The sequence below is a fragment of the Chiloscyllium punctatum genome, chromosome 13, assembly GCF_047496795.1.
Source record: "Chiloscyllium punctatum isolate Juve2018m chromosome 13, sChiPun1.3, whole genome shotgun sequence".
Classification (NCBI taxonomy): Eukaryota; Metazoa; Chordata; class Chondrichthyes; order Orectolobiformes; family Hemiscylliidae; genus Chiloscyllium; species Chiloscyllium punctatum.
In genome coordinates this window covers 91,556,997-91,572,998 of record NC_092751.1, presented here as the reverse complement: position 1 = coordinate 91,572,998, position 16,002 = coordinate 91,556,997, and the positions used below count along the sequence as shown (strand labels likewise).

The 16,002-nt window shown below is 42.2% G+C and overlaps 2 protein-coding genes across 21 annotated transcripts in view; one reads left to right on the top strand and one right to left on the bottom strand.

The window, feature by feature from the left end:
• Positions 1-16,002, bottom strand: part of rassf4a (Ras association domain family member 4a) — a 274,406-nt gene that overhangs the window by 218,011 nt on the left and 40,393 nt on the right. The window lies entirely within an intron of this gene.
• Positions 1-16,002, top strand: part of LOC140484647 (C-X-C motif chemokine 2-like) — a 28,254-nt gene that overhangs the window by 3,752 nt on the left and 8,500 nt on the right. For all 3 annotated transcript variants that reach the window (XM_072583211.1, XM_072583209.1, XM_072583210.1), the window contains exon 4: positions 11,343-11,432. In XM_072583211.1, coding sequence (XP_072439312.1) covers positions 11,343-11,432 — 90 coding nt within the window. The remainder of the gene's footprint in view (positions 1-11,342; positions 11,433-16,002) is intronic.

The following is a 16,002-nucleotide window of genomic DNA, read 5'->3' as shown; positions in this document are numbered from 1 at the left end:
CACTTACATTCTTATATCATTCAGCCCATTATTTCTAATTCTCCAGAAATATCCATCAAATGGAGTTTAATTTAGATAAATGTGAGGTGTTGCACTTTGGTAATGCAAACTAGGGCAGGACTTATACAGTAAATGGTAGAGTCCTGCAGATCGTTGCCGAACAAAGAGCCTGAGGGGTACTGGTGCATAATTCTTTGAAAGTGGAGTCGCAGGTAGACAGGGTGGTGAAGAAAATGTTTGGTACACTTGCCTTCATTGGACATAACATTGCGTCTAGGTGTTGGGGTGCCATGCTGCGGTTGTACAGGCCATTCATGAGGCCACGTTTGGAATATTGTGTACAATCCTGGTCGTCCTTCTAAGGAAGATTGTTGTTCAACTTGAGAGGATGAAGAAAAGATTTCCAAGGATGTTGCCCGATGTGGAGTAATAGGGAGAGGCTGAATAAGCTGGGGTTTTTTTTCCCTTGGAACCTCGGAGGTTCAGGAGTGAACTTACAAAGGTTTATAAAATCATGAGGGGCATGGATAGGGTGATTAGCCAAGGTCTTTTCCCAAGAGTGGGGGAGTCTAAAACTAGAGGGCATAGGTTTAAGGTGAGAGGGGGGACATTTAAAAGGGACCCAAGGGGCAACTTTTTCACAGAGGGCGAGGAATGAACTGCCAAAGGAAGTGGTGGAGGCTGGTAAAGTTACAACATTTAAAAGGCATCTGGATGGGTTTTAAATAGAGGGATATGGACCAAATGGTAACAAATGGGATTAGACTTATTTAGGATATCTAATCGGCATGGACAAGTTGGACTGAAGGGTCTGTTTCTGTGCTGTACATCTCCATGACTAGGTACAGCAAGTAATTGGGAAAGCAAATTGAATGTTATAAAATCATGAGGGGCATGGATAGGGTGAATAGCCAAGGTCTTTTTCCAAGAGTGGGGGAGTCCAAAACTAGAGGGCATAGTTTTAAGGTGAGAGGGAAAAGATTTAAAAGGGACCTGAGGGGTAATGTTTTCATGCAGAGGGTGGTGTGTCTATGGAATGAGCTGCCAGAGGAAGTGGTGGAGTCTGGTACAATTACAATATATAAAAAAGGCATCTGGATGGGTATATGAATAGGAAAGGTTTAGGAGGGACTGGGTTAAATGTTGGCAAGTGGGACTAGATTAATTTAGAGTTTCTGGTTGGTAGAGGACAAGTATCTGAAACATTCCTACCATTCCTGAAGATCCATTTGCTTCCAACACTAAAGACAAATAGTCTCAAAACATGGCATGGGATTCCTCTAAATTATAACAAACTAAATGCACTTAAACAGCAGCAGTGGAAATGTTCTGTCTCCACTGGAGAAACTATGTAACTGGCCAATGGAAAGTTTGGGCCAAATTGTATAAAATGGTCCAAGTAACACTAAAATGGAGAGAGGCAAAAATCAGACACTGAACACCACTATGCTCAGCAATTGCAGTTTTTATGTTCACCAAATAAAGATATCATCTAACCTCCAGCACTAAATAACTCAATCTACCTTGCAGCCCTTTTCAAACAATTGCTGCTCTGTTCGACCCATTGTTCTCCACTGAGAGCATGAAACAACCTCTCCTTTTATGTCACTTCCAGGAATCATCAGAAATGGAATAAAGGATTTCCATTATAAGGAAATTAAACATTAATAGATCTGTTCACAGGTTATTCATGCAATCAATGCAACTAGCAAAGTCCAGAATCTTGAGTTTACCTGAGGGGCTGAAACTAGGTAATTGAAGAAATGATTGAATTAGGAAGAGAATATTGGAATGTGAACAATTATGATTGGGCAGATGAATAATTTAGTTAGATGTTGATTACTATGGATTTCTGACTGTCAGAAACACTTGCATTCTGAAGTGCTCCACAGCAAGTTAATATTTTTGAAAAGTGGTTACTTCTGTAATGTAAGAAACAAGAGCAAAAATGTAAGAGCAATGTAAGCACCATTAGCTACAAAATAAATAGACAGAAAACCTGTTTTATTAACATTGGACAAATGTAGGCCAGTACACCCAGAAAACGCCCGAGAAACAAAAATAGAAATTGCAGGAGAATTTCTAGCAGGCATCTGGCAGGAGGGAAAACAGTCTTAACATTCCAAGTCCAGTCACTATCTTTCAGATCTGATAGTACGTAGGAAACAGTGCCATTCGCCCAACAGTGCTATTACTGATAACAAAAGGGTTGTTTGTGCGGGAAGAGGCTGGTGAGTGGATAGGTGGAGACAGTGCACAGAGACAAAGAAAGATGGCAGACAAAGAGTTGGCAGACAAGGAGAAAAGCTCAAAATTGGAAGAAGACAATTGGGTGAAAATGGATTGGCTACACTGAAAGCAGCCCAGGTCATGACAGGGTTTGGGGTGTGGGTTCGGTTAAGAGACATGTATGGGGTGTTCAGGCTCTATAATTATTGGACTATGTATTGAGTCCTGAAGGCTGCAGGGTCCCCAAGTGGGAAATGAGGTGCTGTTCTTCCAGCTTGCACTGGAGCACTGCAGCAAACCCGAGACTAGAGATGTTGGCCGTGCTACACTGTGATGTGTTGAAGTGACAGACAATTGGAAGCTCAAGGTCATTCTTACAGACAGAAACCAGATGTTCTGCAAAACGGCCACCCAGTCTGCGTTTCATCTTCCAGTGAACTGGAAAGCATTCTGTGAACAGAGAATGCAGTGGACGAGATTGAGTGAAGTGCAGGCAAATCGCTGCTGCACCTGGAAGGTGTGCCTGAGCTTTGGTAGCGAGGAAGGAGGAGGCAAACAAGCTCATGTTACACCTTCTGAGGCTGTATGGGAAGGTGTTGTGGTTGGTGTGGGGGCAGTGTTGGGAATGGATGAGGAGAGGACAAGGAGTGGATCAGGGTGTCCCGGAGGGAACAGCCCCAGTGAAATGCCTGCAAGGTGGGATAGAAAGGTGGCATCCCACTGAACATGGCGGAAATGGCGATCTATGATCCCTTGGATATGGATGATAGCGCGGTAAAAAATGAGGACCAGGGACCCTGTTAGTGGGAAGGGTGAGGGCAGAACCAGATGGGTCAGACATGGCTGAGGGCCCTATCAACCACAGTGGCAAGGAATCCTCAGTTGAGCAAAAAAGGTGGACATTTCCAAGGCTTCCCTTCAGAAGGTGGTTTCATCAGAACAGATGTGACAGAGACAGAGAAATTTAGAGAATGGAATGGAGTTGATTTGAATTGAACAACCCCATAAATCAGAGGAGGCTGGTTCACTGCACTTATTGATTTATTGAGATGAATTTTCCATAGCCAAGGGAGTCAAAGGTAATACCGGGACAAACATGAAGCTGATCATCACAATCAGATCAGCCCCAGTCCTAGGTGAGTAGCAGAGTAGCTCAAAGGACTAATATCCTACTCCCACTCCAAGTCCGAAGTTCCCACTTCATATGATTTGCAAACTTTACACAATCTCAGCAAGAAGTCGCAGAGCACTTTTCAGTTGAGTACTTTTGAACTTTTACAACTTTGATTAGGAAACATAAAAACTAATCTTCACAGAGCAATATCCCAAGAACAGCAACATGACGACATTCAGATAATCTGCTCTAGGTTGCTGTGATTCAGGGATGAATATCACTCAGGGCACTGGGCAGAACTTCCATGCGCCTCTTCCAACCACGTCATAGGATCTTTTATTGAGAGAGGAGCCGGGACAATAATGGCCACTTGGCTGGGTTTACCAAATAGTGCCTCTGTGTAACTTCAACAATCGTAAATATCTCCAAGAGGTGATCGAGGAGAACGTTTGCCTCATAAAAAAAGGTTGTTTTATTTGCACAGTCCTTTTAAACCATCTTCAAAAGAAGATGTTTTATGTAATACGTTTGGACCCTCAAGCATTCAAAATGATTTTGTTTCATTTATGCACTTGCTATCGGTCCCAATGAAAGGCAAAGGAATCTGACTGTCCCTTTAGAAGTCCAAATCAATATACAACTTGTACATTTAACTAGTGAATATTTACTTCTGTGTTCACTAGTTTTGAGGGATACCAAGTGAGCACATAAAACAAACTAGCAGCTGGCATATGGCGAAGTGTACATCTCTCCATGCTCCAAAATCCACGAACACAGCCCCTCGCTAGCTGTGACAATTACTTACTCATAGGATAAAAGACTCAGTTAAAGAGTTTGACTGCAGCTTGCTCCACCCTCACGTTTCTTCCTCTTTCTCCCTGGGGCATGCAAGATATAACAGCGGATAAAGCTTCCAAAAGGTAGCAACAAATTATATATCAAAATTAAAGGGAGGCGCATATTTGAATAAGGATTAGGGATGAGGCTTTGGTGGCAATGCCCAAAACCCACAAAAAAAAATAGAGAATGAGATGGATCCTTTGAACTTATTCATGTAGTTTACATTAGATTCCCTACAGATTGGAAACAGGCCCTTCGGCTCAACCAGTCCACACTGACTCCCTTAAGAGTAACCCACCCAGACCCATTCCCTTACCCTATATTTACCCTTGACTCATGCAACTAACACGATGGGCAATTTAGCATGGCCAATCCACCTGACCAGCACATCTCTGGAGGAAACTGGAGCACCCGGGGAGAATGTGCAAACTCCACACAGTCGCCTGAGGATGGGATTGAACCCAGGTCCCTGGTGCTGTGAGGCAGCAGTGATAACCACGGAGCCACCATGCCGTACCAAAGTCCGCACCGACCCTGTGAAAAGTAACCCACCCAGACCCATTCCCCTACATGTACCCCTGATTAATGCACCTAACCCACACATCCTTAAAACTATAGGCAATTTCTCATGGTCAATTCACCTAAACTGCACACCTTTGGATTGTGGGAGAAAACCAGAGCACCCAGAGGAAATCCAAGCAGACACAGGGAGAATGTGCATAATCTGCACAGACAGTCACCCAAGAGTGGGATTAAATTCAGGTCCCTGGTGCTGTGAGGCAATAGTGCTAACCACTGAGCCACTGTGTCATCTAAATGACAGCTTGGCTTGTCCTGGCATTCTTACCTCTGAGTGAGCTACATGCAAATTCACATCCTTCTCATGAATTTAGGCACCTCACCCAGGCTGTTCATTCAGCACATTACTGAGGGACTGCTCAATAATGCTGGAAGTGGCTTCTCGATGATGGTTATTGTACCAAGGTTACTATTCAAAGAGCAGGGCAGGGCAAATTATTGCCTTCCTTCGACACATGGAAATCATTGGCTTGATTTGATTTGTCACTTACATAAAAGTACAGTGAAAAATGTTTTTCGAATGTTATATGCAAAGTGTTGGCACGCTTACGGTAACATCTTGAAACACTGACTATAATTCAAGATTTTACTATAATCAGAGTTCATCTTTATCCCTTCTTGGTGCTCCTCCGCCACGGCTCCTGCAGTCACTGCTGACATCAGCTGGAGTCTCAATAGGGAGCTCCGGGGTCTCTGTAATGGGCCCCAGGCGTCTCTGCAACGGGCCCCAGGCATCTCTGCAACGGGCCCCAGGGGTCTCTGCAACGGGCCCCAGGGGTCTCTGCAACGGGCCCCAGGGGTCTCGGTAACGGGCTCCAGGGTTTTTGTCAGCAGTCATCAGCTCTTCCTGCAAATTCTCACTGATGTTCTGGTTGCTCACATAACAATGGCACCTACACTTCACAACAACCCTCCACTGCCCCAAGGACATCCGGAGGTTGCAATTGTTGCTACATCTAAATGCAAGCTCTTCCTTTTCTTCAGTGACAACTACCACTCAATCAAAACACAGCATTCAGAGTTCTGGATAAGTCATTTCAGACTCAAAACAATAACAATTTTTTTCTCTCTCCATAAAGACTACTGGACCTGCTGAGTTTTTCCAGCATTCTCTGGTTTATTTTGGATTTGCAGTATCTCCAACAGTTTATTTTCAATTGGATTGTCCATCTCCTTTGGCATTTATTAGCTCTGAAGCACTTTGGGTCATGTGAAGTACCTAACCGATGTAGTATAAATGCAAGCTTTTTAATTTTTGAACTCAATTAATGCCTTACTGGCAAAATAAGTTGTTGCGCTGTTCAGAGAGCAGAAGAAGCCTGGTAATCACTTGGTTACAGTTTTCCCACATTCAAACGGATCAGTTGTCTGCAGCTGCCAGAATGTCATGCGTCACTGGCAGTTCTAAAGCATGAAACACTGACTGTAGTTATCGGAGTTAAATAATATTACCTGTCTGGACCCGTTACTGGCATGTCTAACCATCCATGAACAATTTCTCACAGTTTTCTCCCCCCTCCTTCTCATTTTGAACTCAGTAAATTTCCCCAGCCTTGCGTAATTTTTGGCATCATTCACACTTGGTTTGTACTGAACCCTTGACTGGCACCTTACTAAATGAAAGTCCACACAAAATGCTCAGTGAATACAGGGACTAGGCAACATTTTTTTAAAAAATCAATAAAAACGTCTGTGTGAACCTCAATATTTCGTGCTTCACAAGTTCCTGGTAAAAACTACAAAGAATACAGTGCAGAAAAACCACTGGGTCTGCCCCAGTTAGTCCCACTCTCCTCACTCTCTCCCCAGGTCTCTGCAATTCCATTTCAAATGTAACTATTGAAGCTGCATTCCAGTTTCTAATTACATTGCCAAGAACAAGATTTCCTTTTGCCTTCTTCCTCAAAATCCTTCAGCAGTTCAAAGCTACTCTTGGCTTCTTGTGACTCAAGCAAAGACAACTCCTGTTTAAATAGTTAAAAATCACACAACACCAGGTTATAGTCCAACAGGTTTAATTGGAAGCACACTAGCTTTCGGAGCGTCGCTCCTTCATCAGGTGGTTGTCCACACATCGCTCCAAAAGCTAGTGTGCTTCCAATTAAACCTGTTGGACTATAACCTGGTGTTGTGTGATTTTTAACTTTGTACACCCCAATCCAACACCGGCATCTCCAAATCATGACCAGTTTAAATAGTCTCTCTAAATGATTCATTACTCAACCTTGAAACTATTCTAGCGAACCTCTCGACATCTAAAACCTTCACATGCTTCATGAAGTAGCAGTTGGCACAATACTGCAGCTGGAGCTGAACTAGTCATTTACAAAGATTTAGGATAAGTGCCAGGTTTTTATTCTCTCTGCCTCTACATTTACATTGCCCAGGATTCTATATGCTTTATCAGTTTTTCGAGAACAAAGATAAAGGGAGATTTTCTGCTGCCCAAACAGCAGACCCAACCACCCAATAGACTACTGATGACATTTAGGAGACTTCAGATATACGCCTGTCTATACAAAGTATTTGTTTCCATTCTGCCGCCCTCCCAGCCTCTTCACCAGCTGCTATTTAGTTGTTACCCTTACAGTCAAGTAACCAAGTAGGAAATGGGGAAAGCCAGTGTACCAACTCCAAGATCAGACTGCATGAAGAAGTTGTGGCCATGCTTTGACTGTACAACATTTGGAACGAGATATCAATGCATGTTTGACAAGCTGGGTGAAGTTCAGTAATCCAGGACCATGTTAGCACTGCTTTATTCTGCTCCCACCAACACTGCTGCTCTTCCTGGCGCACAGACAGTGTTCTATGAACAGTTTATCCAGCAGCTCCCACCTTACTTTGAGCAATGATGAAAACAGCCATTCAGTGTTACAAGGCATCAAAATCAAAGGAACAGAGTCATAATTCCATGTTCCAGTGAAAAAGTCACACAGAAGGTCACATGGGTGTCCCCAATCTCAGTGGTTAAAATTTAACTAATTCTGTTAGTGCTGGGTTGGGCAAGAAGTCCCACATTAACCAATATGACATCGGTCTCCTTCTCCTTCCTGTCATGTGTGAGAGGGAGCAGAGTATTAAAATTCCTCCCTCAGTGTATGTGCAATGCCCAGGATTTGTTTATGTCTTTTGAGTGATAATTTCTTACTTTGCTGCATGCAGCCTAATGGACTGACAATGGAAATATGTTCAATTGGCAATTAAAATGCTATAATTAGAAGGGACATAAAAAATTAATGATTGGCATTTTGCTAAATAAATTTTCTTCACTGTAACCATGATATCAGCTAACTGACATCATAAAAAAAGACGTCAAGTTACAGCTACAAGAATTGGATTGGAGAATGACCTCAAATGGAAACCAACAGCAAACTCATTTTATATAAAAATATAGGTTATTTATGCTCACCTCATTCTATGCCCAAGCATTGTGAAACCCAAGATGGTTTCTTTGGCGTATTGTGAAACAGAGATTCTGTAAATGTCTCCAACTCATCTCCAGATTGTTCCAGTGGAGCAGGAGACTCAACAGTTCAGGCATAAGCCCTTCACCATTATTCCCGAAACGTCGACTCTCCTGCTCCTCGGATGCTGCTCCTGCTTTTCCAGTGCCATGCTTTTTGATTCTGATCTCCAGCATCTGCAGTCCTTTCTCCTATAGATCGTTCCACACCCACTTCATAGGTACCCACACATATTTCACATCTTATGGGTTAGCTAATACTGATCATATCTCTCTGGTGGTGCAGTGGTAATGTCACTGAACTGGCGTAGTCCACAGGATCAGGGAATTGCCCTGGGAATGTGGGTTCAAACTGTACCACGGCAGCAGGTGGAATTTAAAAGGGGAGGGGAATTATCGTTAGACTATTAGTCCAGAAATTAGCTAATGTTCTGGTGACCCAGATTCGATTCCCACCACAACAAGTGGGGGAATACAAATTCAATTAAAATAGTGGCAGAGTGGTACACAGTCAGGAGGGAGTTACCCTGGCACTCCTCAACATTGACTCTCAACTCCACGAATTCTCATTGCACAGGTCGCACACAGACACGAAAACTTTCTGCAGGTTATCAAGTATTGTCCTCCCTCAGCTGAAGAATCAGTAATCCTTCATGTTGAACAACAGTTGGAGGAGGGGCTAGGCAAGGGGGCTCTCAAGAGTACAGAATGTAGTTTAGGTGGAGGATTTCAATGTCCATCACTGAGAGGCTCGACAGCACCACTGATTGAGCCGGTCAGCTCCTAAAACCTAATAGCTGTCTGCATCCTCATGGCCTGCGTATTCATCCATTTCCATCAAGTCAAGGGGATCAACCCTGGTTCAAAGGAGAAGTCAGGAGGGCAGGCCAGGAGCAGTACCAGGCATAGCGAAAAACTCGGTGTCAACCTGGTGAAGCCATCAAACAGGATTATTTGCATGCCAAAGAGGAAAAGCAGAAAAATGATAGACAGTGCTAAAATGATCCCACAACCTATAAACTCTCGCACTTAACCAACAATGTGCAAAATTGCCCAGATATGATCTGTACACAAAAAGCAGGACAAATCCACTGTTGCCAAATACCACCCCATCAGTCCACTCACAATCATCAGAAAAAAGTGATGGAAAATATCATGTACAGTGCGATTAAACAGGATCTGCTTAGCAATAACCTGCTCAGTTTAGGTTCCACCAGGGACACAACTCCTGATCTCATTAAGCCTTGGTTCAAACATGGACGTACGAGCTGAACTTGAGGTGAGGTGAGAGTGACAGCCCTTGATATCAAGGGCTACATTTGACTGAATGTGGCATCAAGGAATTACAGAGAAACTAGAATCAATGGGAGTCAGGGGGCAAAATCCTCTGCTAGTTGGATTTTTATCTGGCATATAGGAATATGGTGGTGATATTTGGTGGTCAGTCATTTCAGCTCCAGTCATCTCTGCAGGAGTTCCTCAGAATCGTGTCCTAGGCCCATCCACTCCAGCTGCTTCATCAATGACTTTCTCTCCATTGTAAGATCAGAGGTGGAATTGTACTTTGATGACTACACAATGTGCACCACCATTCAGATCTCCTCATATACTGAAGCAGTCCATGTTTAAATGCAACAAGACCCAGACAGTATCCAGGCTTGGGCCGAAAAGTGGCAAGTAACATTAATGTCAAACAATTGTCAAGCAATGACCATCTCTAATAAGAGAAAGTCTAACCAGCACCCAGTGGTGTCACCATCACTGAATCCCCCATTATCATCATCCTGGAGATAACCACTGACCAGAAGCTCAATTTGACTCATGACATAAATAGAGTGGCTACAAAAGCAGGTCAGAGGCTAGGAATACTGCAGCGGGTAACTTTCTACTCACTGTCCACAATCTACAAGACACAAGTCAGGAGTGTGATGGGATGCACTCTGTTTGCCTGGATTGGTGCAGATTCAACAACACTCAAGAAGCTTGACACCATCCAGGCCAAAGCAACCTACCTGAATGGCACCACATCCGCAACATCCACCGTCTCCACCGATGCCCAGTAGCAATAGTGTGTATTATCTACAAGATGCAATGCAGCAATTCTCCAAATATCCTTAGACAGCACCTTCCAAACCCACAAATCACTTCTGTCGAGAAGGATAAGGGCAGCATATATGTGCTAACATCAGCACTTGCAAGTTCCCTTCTGAGTCGATCACCATGTGCTGTTGAAATAGATTGCTGTTCTTTCAGTGTCACTGGGTCAAAATCCTGGAATTTCCTCCTCAATGGTATCATAGGTCAACCTACAGCACACGGACTGTAGCAGTTCAAGAAGGCAGCTCACCCTCATCTTCTCAAGGGGATGAGCAATAAATGTTGGTCAGCCAGCAAAGCCCATGTCCCACAAGTGAACATAAAATACAATGTTTTACTCAAGCTCAAATTGAAATCATTCATTTCCCCTCTTTTTTTTGTATTATATTACAGATCAGTTGGATTACTGTTACAACAATGCATACTTTCATTTTCTTTAAGCACCACCGCTTTTGGTTAACATCATATAGACAAAATGCTGCAAAGAATGAATAGCTACAAATCCATAACTCTTGCTCGACTAAAATAAATGCTCATGACATCGATTTATCAGCATATCTTTCTCAGCTTATTATCTTGATCTTATCCTTTTAATACATCAACGATGGAAACACTTAAGCTCCAAGTGGTTCAAACATCAGATAGTTGAGTGTTTCTATTTGTACAGAAGAGCCAATTAGAGATCATCAATAAAAGACAATTCAGAAGGCACCTCTTTACTCAGAGATTAGTGGAATCTCCAACTCGAGCTGAGCCAAGTACTTTACAGATAAATCAGACCGGGAGAAAGGACTTGAGGGTTTTACTCATAGATGCCTAAAAATTGTATTGGAAAGAAATATTAACATAGTATGGACTGGATAAGTTAAAATGATTCTGCATTACAAAATCAATGCAATCATGTGAATACTGCCTTTATGTTAGTGTCAGCAACGCAGTTACGACAGTTCATTGTCTTAGCTGGATGCATGTGATAGTACACAAACATTAAATGACAACTGCTCTTTTTATCCTCAGATTAACAGTGCACCAGGGGCATGAAGAAAGTGAGGCTTGCCTTAATCCAGAATCAAGGCAGGGCAAGAGGCTACAAAAGTGCTGGGAAAGGTCAGTATAAAACATTCAGAACTGGCTTACTAGAGAACACTTAGTACATGTTTAGTTCAGTTTAATTCAACTCAACAACAATTAAAACTCAATTAAATGTCTGGCTTTTCTACTTCAAACAAGAAGCATTCTATGGTTTAGTATGTTTTGGCAAACTAGTTATTTGGTACAGCAGTTCTAAAATTGGACAGTAGAACTAAGATTAAAATGAAGCCCAAACTAAGACAAAGCACACCTGAGAGATTCCCTCTTCCTTTGAGAAATCTAGGGGTTCAATTAATGGAGTCAGCTTATACAAACCTACTTTAAATGCAGAAGATTGAGGTGGTGATCAGATCAAGATGTTTAAAATGTTAAATTAGCAGTGAGCAGTTTTCACCATCATTTTACTAGTAACAAATATATTATATTCAATCCACAATTGCCATAGTGGGGATTTAAATACTATCACTAGATTACAAGTGTTACAGGACTGCAACAGTACACTATTCCAAATCTGCCTGTCGAAAAATTATCTAAAGAGCAGGCATTTCTGCATTAGAGAACTCCCTATATGAATCACTACTTGACTAATGCTTGACCAGGAACAGCTATGGTAAAACGGTGATCAGTAACATGCTGTGATGCATCAGCTTATCTTGAGGGAATCTTTAAGAATGTCATGTCCACACAGACAAAAATAAATCTATTCATTTAAGACAATTTGAGTAATTAGCCATGTTTGAAATGGTGCATTGGTCAGGTACTCTGTAGGTTAAACCCAACTCTGGAAGAGTTCTAGCTTGGAATATGAGGAGCTTATCATCACTTACAGCCTCTATTAGATTCTGACTGGCAATACAGCCACAATATACACTTTCGAAGCGCTAAATGAAGATAGTTATTGCATGAAAAATAGTGTGAACCTGATACATTGAACTCTGTGACTGAAATAATTGCACTATGAATTACTTTGAATGATATTTCAAGTTGAATGTCTGAAAAATCCAATCATTTTCGGACATGTTAATTCAGTAGCATTATCTCAATTCTAACTCTATTCCTGATGAAGGGCTTTTGCAACAAAATGCCAATTTTCCTGCTCCTCTGTTGCTGCCTGACCTGCTGTGCTTTTCCAGCACCACTCTAATCTTATCTCAATTCAACTCAATAATTGTTCGGCAATTTTGCGTATGTTCCTTTGAATAATTTTTTTAAAAAGGTGCTGAATGGGTTAACAAATTATTTCTGAGCCTACTAAAGGGACTTTACTTTCTGATAGTGCACGTTCATGCAGGAACTGGAGGATAAGATAAGAGTAGGCATAACAAAGAATGCATGCAGTTGAATTCATGTCGTAAACAATCACCGAATTTTTGATTTGGTTGCTTGATTATGCCCTTTACAGTCAGAATTATTGTGGGAAAGAAGCATGGTTACGGCATCAATGCAGACCATCACAATACTCAACACAAAACAAAGTGGCTAGATTCCTGAGATGGGAGGGTAAAGGGTGAAATGGATCATTGGTAAATGTGCTCACTTACTGGAGGCATGGGAGTGTGGGAGGTTAAATATGAATAGGCCAAATGGTTAAATTTTTGATCATTTCAACACTCTTTCTCTGCAATGAACGCACTTGACACACTCCCTTCTTATTCAGGGAAACAATTTTTTTTCTATAGATCACTCATCATGAAATACTCTTGTGAAATCACTTATATACTGGATATAGGTTTGATTGCTGAGCTGGAAGGTTCATTTTCCGATGTTTCGTCACCATACTAGGTAACATCTTCAGTGAGCCTCCAGATGAAGCACTGCTGGCATTTCCTGTTTTCTATATTTGGGTTACCTAGGACAAGCCAAACAGAGACACGCACGAGAATTCCTAGAAGCATGCCATTCCAACCAGAACTCTACCAACAAACACATTGACTTGGACCCCATTTATCACCCCCTGAGAAAAAGAACAGGAAATAAAATCACCATGGGAAATGACATCATCACAGGGAATGACATCACCAACCCAAGGAAACCCAAACATATAAACAGAAAGCAGGAAACACCAGCGGTGCTTCGTCTGGAGGCTCACTAAAGATGTTACCTAGTAAGGTGATGAAATGTCTGAAAATGACCCTTCCAGCTCAGCGAGCAAAGCTACATCCAGAACCTCAATCTGAGCTACAAATCGTCTCAAAACTTGCTATCACTTGTATAACCTGAAAACAGATTCTGTGATCTTGGTTCACAAAGAATGGTATTCATTAGACTAGACTCACTTGCAGATGTCAGTTTTAAAAATCTTTCTTCTTTAGAGATCACTGTAACAGTTTAGTCCTTCGTGCCCACAAGACAGATGCCAGTAACATTTCAGCACCGTGCCCAGCTCTCATGTGCAAGGGAAGGCAGTGACAACAGCAGGTTATGTGACCACTTTCTATATCGATAACATTTCCTTTACAATCTAGATGTAGAGGAAAAACTAAAACGTTACATTTAACCAGCTGTTATATAAAGTGCAGTACTGGTTCTGAAGGGGTTAATGTCAATGTTGTATTGAGGTCCACCAAATCTGATGGTGTCACATAGACTTCGAGGGGTGACAGTTGCAAGCTGCCTGAGTTTATGGGAGGAGAGGGATTCTGCACAGCCCCTGTTAGTCTGAACTAATTATGCCGAGCAAGCTAATATAAACTATACCTATTACCATCGTGCAACGATAAACTAGCTTATGTAAGAACAAGTGCCTGTTCTGCTTAGACTCTCCAGTGGGTCTATCCCCTACCATCAATAACTCAACAAGCCCTAGAGTAAGGCATAGAGGAAGAAAGGATTAGTGGCAGTGAACTAGCTGAACCAGAAAGTACATGCTGTTGGTGAAGAGATAGCTGAAAATACATTGATTAAACCTGGCAACAGATGCATTGCTGTGGAACACAATTCACTTGTGAGTCAGCCTGTTGAGCTGTGGTGTATTCCATGATCTGTCCTGGGTGACCTCAGTCATGCACAAGAGAATGTTTTAAATTTTCCACTTATGAATCAAGTATCTGTCTGCCATGGTTTGTGGCTGTGGTTTAGGGTTACCCACAGCATTACAGCCCAAAAGCGCATAGCCCTCAGCTGACATTCATACGCATAACGATACGAAGGAGTGAAATCAAACTTTAAAGAAGCACTTTTATACCACAAATGTAGTCTAACAGTCTGAAGAAGAGTCAATGGATTTGAAGTGTTGACTCTGCTTTCTCCCCTCAATGCTGCCAGACATGCCGAGTTTCCCAAGCAGTTTCTGTCTGTTTTGTGGTCAAAGCTAACACCAGAGCGAAAGAAATTGCGAGGTATTTCAATCCACCTTACATCAGAATCAATTTGCATTAATCCTACAATTTGACACTTGTTCAGCATGGATGCAGGCCACATTTGAGACACCATTGGTGCAAAGTTTGACAGTTGTATCATTAGGCACCAGTTAACTCAGGAGACTTGGCATTCTGCACATTTGAGATTATAACTCATTAACATACAGGCTTGTCCCATCAGGAAATTTGACAATGTGCTGCTTAAACTAAACTCTTAAACTTTGGAATTCTAATTCATTGTTATTTCAAAAGTGTCAGAGTCTTTGATCTGGATAGTTATAGAAATGATGGGGAAGCAGGAGGGCTCAGGAAACACACAAATACCAGGAAAGCAGAGGCCCTCTGGCAAAATTATTTACTGTGTTTCCTTGCCTGACAGCTGGGGATGATTGAAACCTGGGAGATCATGGCATACGTGAGAAGTGAAATGCTTTTTGAAGAGGTCCAGGCATATATTTTCTACTTGCAACTTTATTTCAACTAACCATATGCCTTAAATCCCAGCCACCTTTTGGCCTTATAGAGATTCTCTAATCAACCTGTTCCGATCATGTTGTAACACACCTCTGTAACAAATGGAACTTGAGCCCAGAGCTTCTGGCCCAGAGGTAGGGACACTACCAAATTCTCATAGGAGCCCTTAAAATATCAGTTAACAAGTACAGGTACCTTGCAATTTAACTCACACTTTAACCTTCTATATGACAGGGAGACTCTTATATATAAAAGGTTATTTTTGATCAACCTGTTCAGAGATATTGTTACACATCTCGAGAACAGGTCGAACTTGGGGAACCACCCTCTCATTATTTACCCTGTCACGTCTCAAATAGTATTCTTAAGAGGCTTGACAGGGTCAGTGTTGAAAGGATGTTTATGGGAGAGTCTAGGACCAGAGAGCAGTCTCAGAATAAAAGGGCACCAATTTAAGACTGAGAGGAGGCGGAATTTCCTCTCTCTGAGGGTTGGAATTTGGAATTCCTCGTCACGAAGGGTCATGGGTGCAGAGTCCTTGTGTATACTTAAGGCCGAGATGGATGGATGCTTGACCAGTCGGAGGATCGAGGGTTACGGGAGAAAGTGGAAGTGAAGAATGGAGCAGTAATTACTGTTTTATATGCTGTTGCATTGTTTGAGGACAGTGCAGGGGGGAAGAGAGAGAAAGAGAGAGAGAGAGAGAGAGAGAGAGAGAGAGAGAGAGAGAGAGAGAGAGAGAGAGAGAGAAG